Consider the following 11,181-nt stretch of genomic DNA (forward strand, 5'->3'; position numbering starts at 1 on the left):
TAATTTCAAATGCTCACACAGACGTTTTCACTTTCAGTCGAACGAATAATACCTTATTACCAAAGCAGTATTGCACAGCAGTGATCATAATGGTGGCGCTTGGCTTGTACATGCAAATTCAGCACACACAACATTCTATAATATAACTGTGTTATTTGACGTGTCAAATTAAATGTGTATTTATTTTTTGACACGCAAAGACCCAAACTGCGTTCCATAGAATTATACTGTCTGAAAAGGTACATACGCTTCTGACCCGGCACCGTTTTTACTAAAAACTGTCAGGTTCGAACGTTGAACAAAACCAGCAACAGGCATTTAAAAACAATGTGATTGGATATTAACAAACGCAAACTACCTCGCCTACCACCTACATACATTCATTGGCTAGATAGAAAGGAGGCGGGATTTATGGTAGACTAGTCGTCGTCGCAGGGGAGGAAGATCAAGACGGACATCTTGGTGAGGTCGAAAGATTGAGTGCTATGTCATTCTTTAAATAATTAACTTTGACAAATATAAACTGCATAACGGTATACTATATGTTTTAATAGTCAAACTGTTGTTGAAATATGCACAGCATTGACGGCGGTCAGCTTCAACCACAGTCGTTTCTGAGCTAGCCAGTCGTCAGCTAGCTTGCTGGCTTACAACTTCTGTACGTTAGCTAGCTAACAGTCTTGCTGCTTGAACTGAATGTGTTTTGGGGCGATGATATTGCCACTGTAAAAAAAATAACATGCAATGTTTGCTTGCTAAGAATAGTTAACAACCTAAAGAGCTCCTGGGTCATTAATCGTGTCATCTTTTTATGATGAAACAAGCGCTTTCCTTCCCTAGACAGGCAAGGCAAATTGCGCGAGTTTGACTGTGATAAGTTGTGCTCGATTTAGCTTGGAAGGCCAGCCGGGTGGGCGTGGTGTAAATGTTTGGGACCATTCCATCGGTTGGCACATCGGCTGTGACTTAAATCGAGTGCACCTACTTTTATTTATTGCAGCAAGCACAAATGTAAATGGATATGGACCATAATAACGAATTAATGCACACGGTTTAGTATTTGGGAAATTGACTACAGCTTAGGTACCTTCATTGTCAAATAATGAGTATGTTTCATGTTATTGATTTATTTAATTAACCCTTAAATAAATTATTTTATTCAAACGAATTAGTTACCATATAAGTTCATGTGTAGGGTATGTCAGAATGGTTTATCTATAGATGGCTATAATAACTCCTGTTTTCCCCCTCAGCTTGCCAGCTATCCTGCTCAGATGCCTAGACACTGCTCTGCAGGTGGATGCAAATCCCGTGACACCAGGGAAAATCGTAAGGCTGGCATTACCTTTCACAGGTAAGTGGATCCAATATAATTTTACCTCAGCATTAAGACGATGGCCTCTTTTCGTCTGGCGCTAAGGAGGCGCAAGTGTCAAACGCACATTAGTTTGCAATTTTGTCATGTAAAAATTGTCGCACTGGCATTTTCAAGCCCTAACACCAGGTTTGGCAATTTACCTGTACAGTGCCTTGCAAAAGTATTCATCCCCCTTGGTGTTTTTTCCTATTTTGTTGCATTACAACCGGTAATTTAATTGGATTTCTATTTGGATTTCATGTAATGGACATATACAAAATAGTCCAAATTGGTGAAGTGAAATGGAAAAACTTGGAAAAGTGGTATTCACCCCCTTTGGTTGCACCAGATCTTATTTAGGGGCTTCATAGCAATTACCTTCAGAAGTCACAATTAGATAAAGTCCACCTGTGTGCAATCTAAGTGTCACATGATCTGTCACATGATCTCAGTGTGTGTGTATATATATATATATATATATCTGCCTGCCAGCCAAGGCCCAAGAGTCTGCGGCACCATGAAGACCAAGGAGCCCTCCAAACAGTTCATGGACAACGTTATGAAGAAGTACAGATCAGGGTTGTTCAGAAAACAAGCCTGAAACCATGTCGAATGACTGTTGACATCTAGCGGAAGCCATAAGAACTGAAATCTGGGCCCTAACCAATTACATAGTCAATAGGCATTCAATGGAAAACCACTCACATCAAATTCCACTTCCTAGATGGATTTTCCTCAGGTTTTCGCCTGCCATATCAGTTATGTTATACTCGCAGACATTATTTTAACAGTTTTAGAAACTTCAGAGTTTTCTCTATCCAATGCATATCCTAGCTTCTGGGCCTGAGTAACAGGCAGTTTACGTTGGACACGTCATTCATCTGAATTTCCGAATACTGCCCCCTATCACTAAAAAGTTCATCAGAGAGGCAACAAAGAGACCAAAGATTAACCTGAAGGAGCTGCAGATCTTCACAGCGGAGATTTGAGTATCTGTCTATAGGACCACTTTAAGCCATAGACTCCACAGAGCTAGGCTTTACGTGTGGCCAGAAAAAAAGCCATTGCCGAAAGAAAAAATTTGCAAGCACGTTTGGTGTTTGCCAAAAGGCATATGGGAGACTCCCCAAACATATGGAAGACGGTACTCTGGTCAGATGAGACTAAAATTGAGCTTTTTGGCCATCCAGGAAAACGCTATGTCTGGCGCAAACCCAACACCTCTCATCACCCTGAGACCACTATCCTCACAGTGAAGCATGGTGGCGGCAGCATCATGCTGTGGGGATGTTTTTCCATCGGCAGGGACTAGGAAACTGGTCAGAATTGAAGGAATGATGGATGGTGCTAAATACAGGGCAATTCTTGAGGGAAACCTGTTTCAGTCTTCCAGAGATTTGAGATTGGGACGGAGGTTCACCTTCGAGCAGGACAATGACCCTAAGCATACTGCTAAAGCAACACTCAAGTGGTTTACGGGGAAACATTTAAATGTCACGGAATGGCCTAGTCAATGCTCAGACCTCAATCCAATTGAGAATCTGTGGTATGACTTAAATATTGCTGTACACCAGCGTAACCCAAGGGACTTGAAGGATCTGGAGCAGTTTTGCCTTGAATAATGGGCAAAAAGTCTAGTGGCTAGATGTGCCAAGCTTAGAGACATACCCCAAGAGACTTGTAGGTCTAATTGCTGCAAAAAGTGGTTCTACAAAGTATTGACTTCAGGGGGGGTTGAATAGTTATGCACGTTCAATTGTTTTGTCTTATTTCTTGTTTGTTTCACACAAAATATTTTGTATCTTCAAAGTGGTAATCCACTGGTTCAAATTTGTGTAAAAAAAAATTTGTAACTCCAGGTTGTAAGGCAACAAAATATGAAAAATGCCCAGGGGGTGAATACTTTTGCAGGACACTGTATAATGTCAGCTCGCTTGCGCTGATGTGGCAGATACGGCAATATTTGATGTGTGTCCTTAAAAACAAGCGCAAAAGTGAAAATTCCATGCAGCACTAATGGGAAGTTTTAAGACCCACAAAAAGTTAACGGTAACGCAGTTAATAATGGCATGTATTTTGCGTGTGGAAGCGTAGCGTATCCTATCCATGACACACAGTGCCCATGGAATGAGAAGTTTATTTTGTACTGGTGATTTTCATAGGCTTGTATTTAGAAACCAACTAAATTTGATTAAAAACCAAGCATAGCCTACCCTCCACTTAATAAATGCTGGTTTAACAGCATCGCACAGGTTGTCTTTTTATCCTGGCCATTAGCCAAGTAGCCTATGAATAAAGGGTTTTAAATGGTCTACCTTAATATTTGAAATATTATGGAGGTTTTTGCCCTCGTGCTTTTTCATTGTTTACAATTCACACAATTCACATGCTTGTTCGTCCCCATTTTCAAAGAGTGCCCCTTGTCAGATTACCAAAGACGCGCTCCAGTCCAAACTATTCAGTCCTATAATGCCACTCTCTTTTTTTTAAAGAATCTGCCTCGCACAATGGCAACGATACAATTGACAGGAGCCTATTCTTTTTTTATAGACGTGCGAATGTTCTGCGTAAAGATATTTAGGTCTGCGAGTGCATAGAGTGCCTTGGAACGAGAGAAGCAATTAATCATTTTTATGGCCGATCCTATTTAGAAATAACAGGAATTTAGTCAAATTAAAAGAGTAACTTATTAGAAGGATTCACAGTTTATGGTGTGAATGTACATGGCTCGATTGTAATGCTATTTCTGGAGAAGTGCAAATATGATCTGTAAGATGGTTCCATGATAACATTATTATAAAAATAAAATTACTGTTATAATGCTTGCAAATGTGAGTGGCCATTCCCTCTGTCTTTATATTGGATCTTTATCTAGCCCCTTTGAAAAGTTTGGATGTGCATCAAACCCTCCATAGTCTACCATAGATACCTTGTCTGTATTATACGCCCACAGGGAACAATTATGATTTACCATTGTGTTAGATTTGTTCAAATAGAGCCCTATGACTTGTACAGTGCGTTTGGAAAGTATTCAGACCCCTTCCCTTTTTAAAAATGTTATTGCATTACAGCCTTATTCTAAAATGGATTAAATTGGATACCCCATGACAAAGCAAAAACAGGTTTTTATAATTTCTTCAAAACGTTTTTTTTTTTAAACATAACATTTACAAGTATTCAGACCCTGTGCTATGAGCCTCGGAATGGAGCTCAGCTACATCCAGTTTCCATGAATCGTCCTTGATGTTTCTACAACTTGATTGGAGTCCACCTGTGGTAAATTCAATTGATTGGACATGATTTGGAAAGGCACACACCTGTCTTTATAAGGTCCCACAGTTGACAGTGCATGTCAGAGCAAAAAACAAGCCTTGGAGGTCGAATTAATTGTCCGTAGAGCTCCGATTGTGTCGAGGCACAGATCTGGGGATGGGTACCAAAAATGTCTGCAGCATTGAAGGTGCCCAAGAACACCGTTGCCTCCATCATTCTTAAATGGAAGAAGTTTGGAACCACCAAGACTATTCGTAGAGCTGGCCGCCCGGCCAAACTGAGCACTCAGGGGAGAAGGGCCTTGGTCAGGGAGGTGACCAAGAACCCGATGGTCACTGACAGAGCTCTAGAGTTCCTCTGTGGAGATGGTTGTCATTCTGGAAGGTTCTCCCATCTCTGCAGCACTCCACCAATCAGGCCTTTATGGTAAAGTGGCCAAACGGAAGCCACTCCTCAGTAAAGAGGCACATGACAGCCCGTCTGGAGTCATGGTCTGATGAAACCAAGATGGAACTCTTTGGCCTGAATGCCAAGCCTCACGTCTGGAGGAAACCTGGCACCATTCCTACGGTGAAGCAAGGTGCTGGCAGCTTCATGCTGTAGGGATGTTTTTCAGCGGCAGGGACTGGGAGGCGAGTCAGTATCGAGGCAAAGATGAACAGAGCAAAGTACAGAAATCCTTGATGAAAACCTGCTCCAGAGCACTATGTGTAGATTGATATATTACTTAAACATTTTTAAATGCATTTTTAGAAGGCTGTAATGTCAAAATGTAACAGTAAAGGAGTCTGAATACTTTATGAATGTGCTGTAAAGCAGTAGCCTACTATGGCAGAAAAGTTGCGTTCAGGTATGAACTGGCAATCATCACCAACTCACTGTTTAGAAACTCCAAACCCTGAACATTTGTCATATATACAGAAGATTTTTAAATGAACGCAGACCTTCTACTTAACCATGTGCATGGCATTAACCATGTGCATGGCATACATTATTGCAAGTCTTCATTAAGTTCCTGTGGTTGCCAGGTTGCCAAAGCGTGGAACACCACGCCGGGACCTATGGATCATCAACTCGCACCGCAAGGGCCCACAAGGCCAGGGGCCATGGGACCCCCAGAGCAACTTCATCTATTTCTGCTCCAAGCACTTCAGCCCAGAGAGTTTTGAACTCTCAGGTGTCAGGTATGTAGTGTCTCTTCTAACTGTTAGAGGGCAAGCCTAAGATCAACATGCACAATGTCAAGCATTGGCTGGAGTGGTGTAAAGCTCACCGCCATTGGACTCTGGAGCAGTGGAAACACTTTCTCTGGAGTGCTGAATCACGCTTCACCATCTTGGCAGTCCGACAGATGAATCTGGGTTTGTTGGATGCCAGGAGAACGCTACCTTCCCCAATGCATAGTGCTAACTGTAAAGTTTGGTGGAGGCGAAATAATTGTCTGGGGCTCTTTTACATGTTTTGTGCTAGGTCCCTTAGTTCCAGTTAAGGGAAATCTTAAGGTTACAGCATAGTGACATTCTAGATGATTCTGTTTTTCCAACTTTGTGGCAACAGTTTGGGTTAGGCCCTTTCCAGTGTCAGCATTGCAATGCCCCCATGTAGAAAGTGAGGTCCATACAGAAATTGTTTGTCGAGATCAGTGTGGAAGAACTTGCCTGGCCTGCACAGAGCCTAATCGCCTAACATCAGTGCCCGACCTCACTAATGCTCTTGTGACTGAATGGAAGAAAGTCTCCGCAGCAATATTCCAACATCTAGTGGAAAGCCTTCCCAGAAGTGTGGAGCCTGTTAGAACAGCAAATGGGGGACCAACTCCATATTAATAGCCACTATTTTGGAATGAGATGTTCAACGAGCAAGTGTCTACATACTTCTGGTCATGTAGTGTATGAAAATATACGGTATGTAACAGTGCATCAAGGATAACTGCCAGCATTTTAAATGATCGCTATCTTACCTTCTAACTTTACACAGTGGGTACCGAAGGCTCAAGGACGATGCATTGCCCACAGTCTTTGAAATGGTCATGCAGCCAGGAGGAAGAGGAGGGGGGGAAACTCCTAGAGGAAAGGGCAAACAGAATGTCATAAGCCTACAGACCAGGTAAGAAAATTAAATGTATTTGTTATATTGTCTATCATATATATGGATATGGGAAGTACATGTAGCACAATGTGCAATTTGATTTTACACTTTATCGTTGTACACTTTATGTTTAGAAACGATGAGTCGTTATTGTACATGTAGATCAGAGCTGGGATGCATGTTAAATGTCATCTATTCTTTTTTTAAGGAGGTCCCGCTCTCTGAAAGTAGAACAAAACAGCCAGAATGGCGCACAACAAGAAATTGAAGGGAAAAATATAGTTAGTGGAGAACAAGTTCAGGGCTCTGAGACACCCAATGGGGAACCTAATAACCGGATAGAGCCCCTCCCTTCCCCCCAGGGAACGTCTGCGCCGACTGTTGAAACACCACAGGGTTCCCCTCAACAACCATCAGGCTCTTCACCCGGAGACCCACCTGGCTCTCCCCGTCCTCATTCCCCATCGCGATACATGCTGCGCCTACCCCCACCTCCTGGCTTCTACCTGCCCAAGGAACACAACTATGCTCAGCATTGCCCCCTGGTGTGGCGGAAGCGTTACGACAGGGCCATCGACAGCCTGGAGAAGTCCCTGCGTCTGCTTAGTGCGGCCAGGCGGAGGGAGAACCGGCTGCGGCATGCGCTCCTGCGCCTCAGAGAGAATCGTCTGAAACACACCCTGCTTCGCTCCCGTGATGGAGCTAAGGGCAGGGGAGGTCGAATTCAGGGGTTGGAGAGGAGAGCACATGGATATAAGGTAGGAGGTGCCAGCCTGGCAGAGCCAGAAGAGACTGAGATGGATGGAGTGCCAGAGGACTTGGGGCTATTTGAAGATGGACCTGGGGAACCGATTGACTGGGGTGGGCGGGTCCAGACTACAGAGACTAAAGCTGGGTTGGAAGAGGAGGGGGGTTACTGCTTCTACTGTGGAAGAGGGCGAGAGGACGATGGGGTTAAAGTGTCCAGGGGAAGCTCTCAGATAAGGAAAGGTGGACAGGGAACTATGGATGATGGCTCTTGGAGCTCTCAGGTTGATGAGAGGAACAGAGATGGTCGAAGAGGAAGACGAATTCTAAAGAAGGCTCGAGTTCGAAAGATTGGAGAGGCCGCAACATATGCAGGAGCGCCACAGGAAAGCTATGAAAGCTACTACTATCACTGTGGTGCATCTGAGAGTGGTGAAGATCTACAGGTAGTCATGGTGGAGCTACCACCTGAGAAAGGGGTGAAAGCTGGTGTGGAACTTCACTGCAACCCTCAGCTGTCCATCCCCCTGTTACAAACACAATCACCGGTGGGCCTTCAGCAGATGCAGCCCTCAGGCAGAGCAGCACTGCAGGATACCCACAGCCGGGTTCAATTCCTGCAGCCTTGCCCAGCCTCCCAGCAAGGGTTACTCGTCACAGACCTGAACTCAATAGAAGCAGAGCCAGTGGACAGCCAGCAGCAGCTGGAGGAGCCGGTGTTCTGGATGCAGGAGGGCCAACTGCTCTTAGTGCCTGTGCCCTCTGAAGACTGGCTGAAGGGCACAGTTGGGATGGAGGGAGATGCAGAAGATGTGGGAGCACAAACCATATTAGTGTCAGAGTTGGGATTTCCTAGAGACTTGGTGGAGGAGAAAAGGGGGCTGTGCTTGGAGGGTGGGGGTACAGGGCTGAGGGTTATATTGCCCACTGATGGACAGGGAGGCCACCACTCAGACATCAGGACTACTGTGGTGAGCGGTGACGTGAGGGAGCGGTTGAAAGAACACTTGGAGGGGTTTCAGCTCCAGCTTAGCAGTGAGTTTATTGACTGATGGCTGTATCATATTTAAGGGCCAAAGGGTGAAAACCTTCATGTAGAGAGTGCAAAGGTGTCAGCACACTGTTGTTTTATATACATCAGCGAAGATGGTGGAATGTTAACTTATAACTTAAATCAGGTTGGAAAGTCAAGAGAACCATTTAGCAGGACAAATCAGTCAGTCATATTCTTACCAGCTTGTTAGCCCAAAATGCAACCCAACCCAAAAAATACAAAAACATTCCATTTACTCACTTCACGCAGGCTTGTGTAGTAGAGCAGTGGTTCCCAAACTGGGGGGTGCGCCTAGATGTCGGTGGAGGGCGCAATTTCGAAATTGGGTAGTGCATCATCAGTTCCTCTTGTCATGTCAGTCATTGCATACCTTAAACAGCTATTTATTTTACCTTTATTTAACTAGGCAAGTCAGTTAAGAACTAATTCTTATTTTCAATGACAGCTTAGGAACAGTGGGTTAACTGCCTGTTCAGGGGCAGAATGACAGATTTGTACCTTGTCAGCTCGGGGGTTTGAACTTGCAACTCTCTCACCACTAGTCCAACTCTCTAACCACTAGGCTACCCTGCCACCCCAGGGCAGCCTAGTGTTAGAAATCAACTCAGCTAACTTTCTTTTTTTTAAGCTAGGTTTTTTTTAGCCTATAGATTCTGTTGTAACCTGAAAACATTTCAAAGCATACATCACATAATTAACGAAATACATTGTAAATCACGCTCAGTTACACTTGTCTTTGCCTGTACATACAATTATTACAGTATTAATAAAATAACGTATATTAATTTCACCATCTGTAACCTTAAGACTTTGTTCATGCTTACACATTTCATGTAACTGATTATTTGGCATGCATGCCATTTATACCGTATTACAGGGGCTGCCAAAAGGTTGCTGGAATTGATATTTAGTTATTTTAAGACATTTAGTAGAGAAGTGTGTGTGAGTCACTGCAGTGACGCCAAAATGACTCAAAATCTAGGTACGCAAAACCCATCCAAAATATTGTCTTGGGCAATAAGGTACAGCCAAAATAAGTGAGAAAATCATGTCAGATTGTATTAAGTGGAACATCCCTTTTAATCAGGGTGCCCTGTCCTAAACAACGTGCAACAATCCAGACTTGGAATGTTTTTGGAATGTTTTTTTCCCCCAAAAATGTGTTTTACCCCTTCATTTACATTTACATTTAAGTCATTTAGCAGACGCTCTTATCCAGAGCGACTTACAACTTCAACTGATGGTTTGATTATTCTTCACACTCAAGAAACTCATGGCATCCTGCTATATATTTAACATTTTATGCAGTTAAATTCATACATTGTGAGCAGTTTGTTTTAACTTCGAAAAGGCCTAGACCTTTTCTCATTTAGAAAAAGTCAGTTCTCCATCCTCTGGCCCAGAATCTGATCGAAGAGATGTCAATTTGTCTGTAAGTGAACGGAAGTGTCCCCTCCTCAATAGGCAAATCTCATCGAGGATAGTGTGTATCCTACCTGAATCCTTTGCGTTAGACTTTTGAAATCTAGGGAATTTTCAATTCCGCCGTCCTCTCTCGCCTCCTTTTGAAAAGGGTAATCGAGGGGAAAGTCAACAAAAATGGGCTTGTATGAAATTACTCTCCTCAACTTGCACGTCATCAGGCAAATTCCGTTTATAGGTGTGGATCCCAAAATAAATACGTAAAGTGATGCAAATAAATTTAAGTTAGCAAAATATAGGTAACACGATAAGCAGTGGTGGAAAAGGTACCTGATTTTCATACTTGAGTAAAAGATACTTGATAGAAAATGACTCAGGTGAAAATCACCCAGTAAAATACTACTTGAGTAAAAGTCAAAGTATTTGGTTTTAAATATATGTAAGAATCAAAAGTAAATTTAATTGCTCAAATATACTTTGTCAAAAGTAAAAATCACTTTAAAATTCCTTATTATTAAGCAAACCAGAGCACCATTTGCTTGTTTTTTTATTTTAATTTACAGCTAGCCAGATGCACACACCAATACCCAGTTGACTACATTAAAATGGTAGAAGCACTCAATGCTGCTGCCCATCCTTATTCAGCGTTTTGGTCCCTAGAGGCCTTCATCACAGCCTGGTTTCTTCCTAGGTTTTTGCCTTTCTAGGGAGTTTTTCCTATCCACCGTGCTTCTACACCTGCATTGCTTGCTGTTTGGGGTTTCTGGCTGGGTTTCTGTACAGCACTTTGAGATATCAGCTGATGTACGAAGGGCTATATAAATAAATTTGATTTGATCGTTATCTATGGGTAGGATACACTTGACTAGCTGCAAAGAAAGGGGGCTATTGAGGAAGCCTACTTGGTGGCTTTCCACACAACCCCTCATAATTGTTCCTCTGTCTTTAAAGGGGCCATTTGATTGCTACATACATTTGACTTTTAATTTCATGACATATAGCCATTGATTCTTAAATATTATAACTTGGAAATGCCTCATGATCTTAGCTCAACTGTCCAACCCCATCAACCCAAAGTGTAAGCTTGTTTTACTCCTTTGTGTGTAAACAATGTGTAATTTTAAACCCTGTATAGCCTCGACATTTGTACAAATGTAAAAATATGAGGAAGCCTACTTGGTGGCTTTCCACACAACCCCCTCATAATTGTTCCTCTGTCTTTAAAGGGGCCATTTGATTG

At 42.8% G+C, this 11,181-nt stretch overlaps 1 protein-coding gene across 4 annotated transcripts; it reads left to right on the forward strand.

Moving 5' to 3' along the window:
• The first annotated feature begins 317 nt into the window (after positions 1 to 317).
• Positions 318 to 9,332, forward strand: thap7 (THAP domain containing 7). 4 transcript variants are annotated; one of them, XM_064983577.1, is made up of 5 exons: positions 318 to 462; positions 1,254 to 1,354; positions 5,659 to 5,814; positions 6,608 to 6,736; positions 6,930 to 9,332. In XM_064983577.1, the coding sequence occupies exons 2-5, from the start codon at positions 1,275 to 1,277 to the stop codon at positions 8,515 to 8,517; spliced, it is 1,953 nt and encodes a 650-aa protein (XP_064839649.1). In that variant the 5' UTR covers positions 318 to 462; positions 1,254 to 1,274; the 3' UTR covers positions 8,518 to 9,332. The 4 variants fall into 4 exon arrangements, with proteins under 4 accessions (XP_064839649.1, XP_064839646.1, XP_064839648.1 ...); XM_064983574.1 differs by having other exon boundaries at positions 322 to 462; positions 6,927 to 9,332; XM_064983576.1 differs by having other exon boundaries at positions 439 to 467; positions 6,927 to 9,332.
• Positions 9,333 to 11,181: the final 1,849 nt, after the last annotated feature.

The sequence above is a fragment of the Oncorhynchus masou genome, chromosome 13, assembly GCF_036934945.1.
Source record: "Oncorhynchus masou masou isolate Uvic2021 chromosome 13, UVic_Omas_1.1, whole genome shotgun sequence".
NCBI lineage: Eukaryota > Metazoa > Chordata > Actinopteri > Salmoniformes > Salmonidae > Oncorhynchus > Oncorhynchus masou.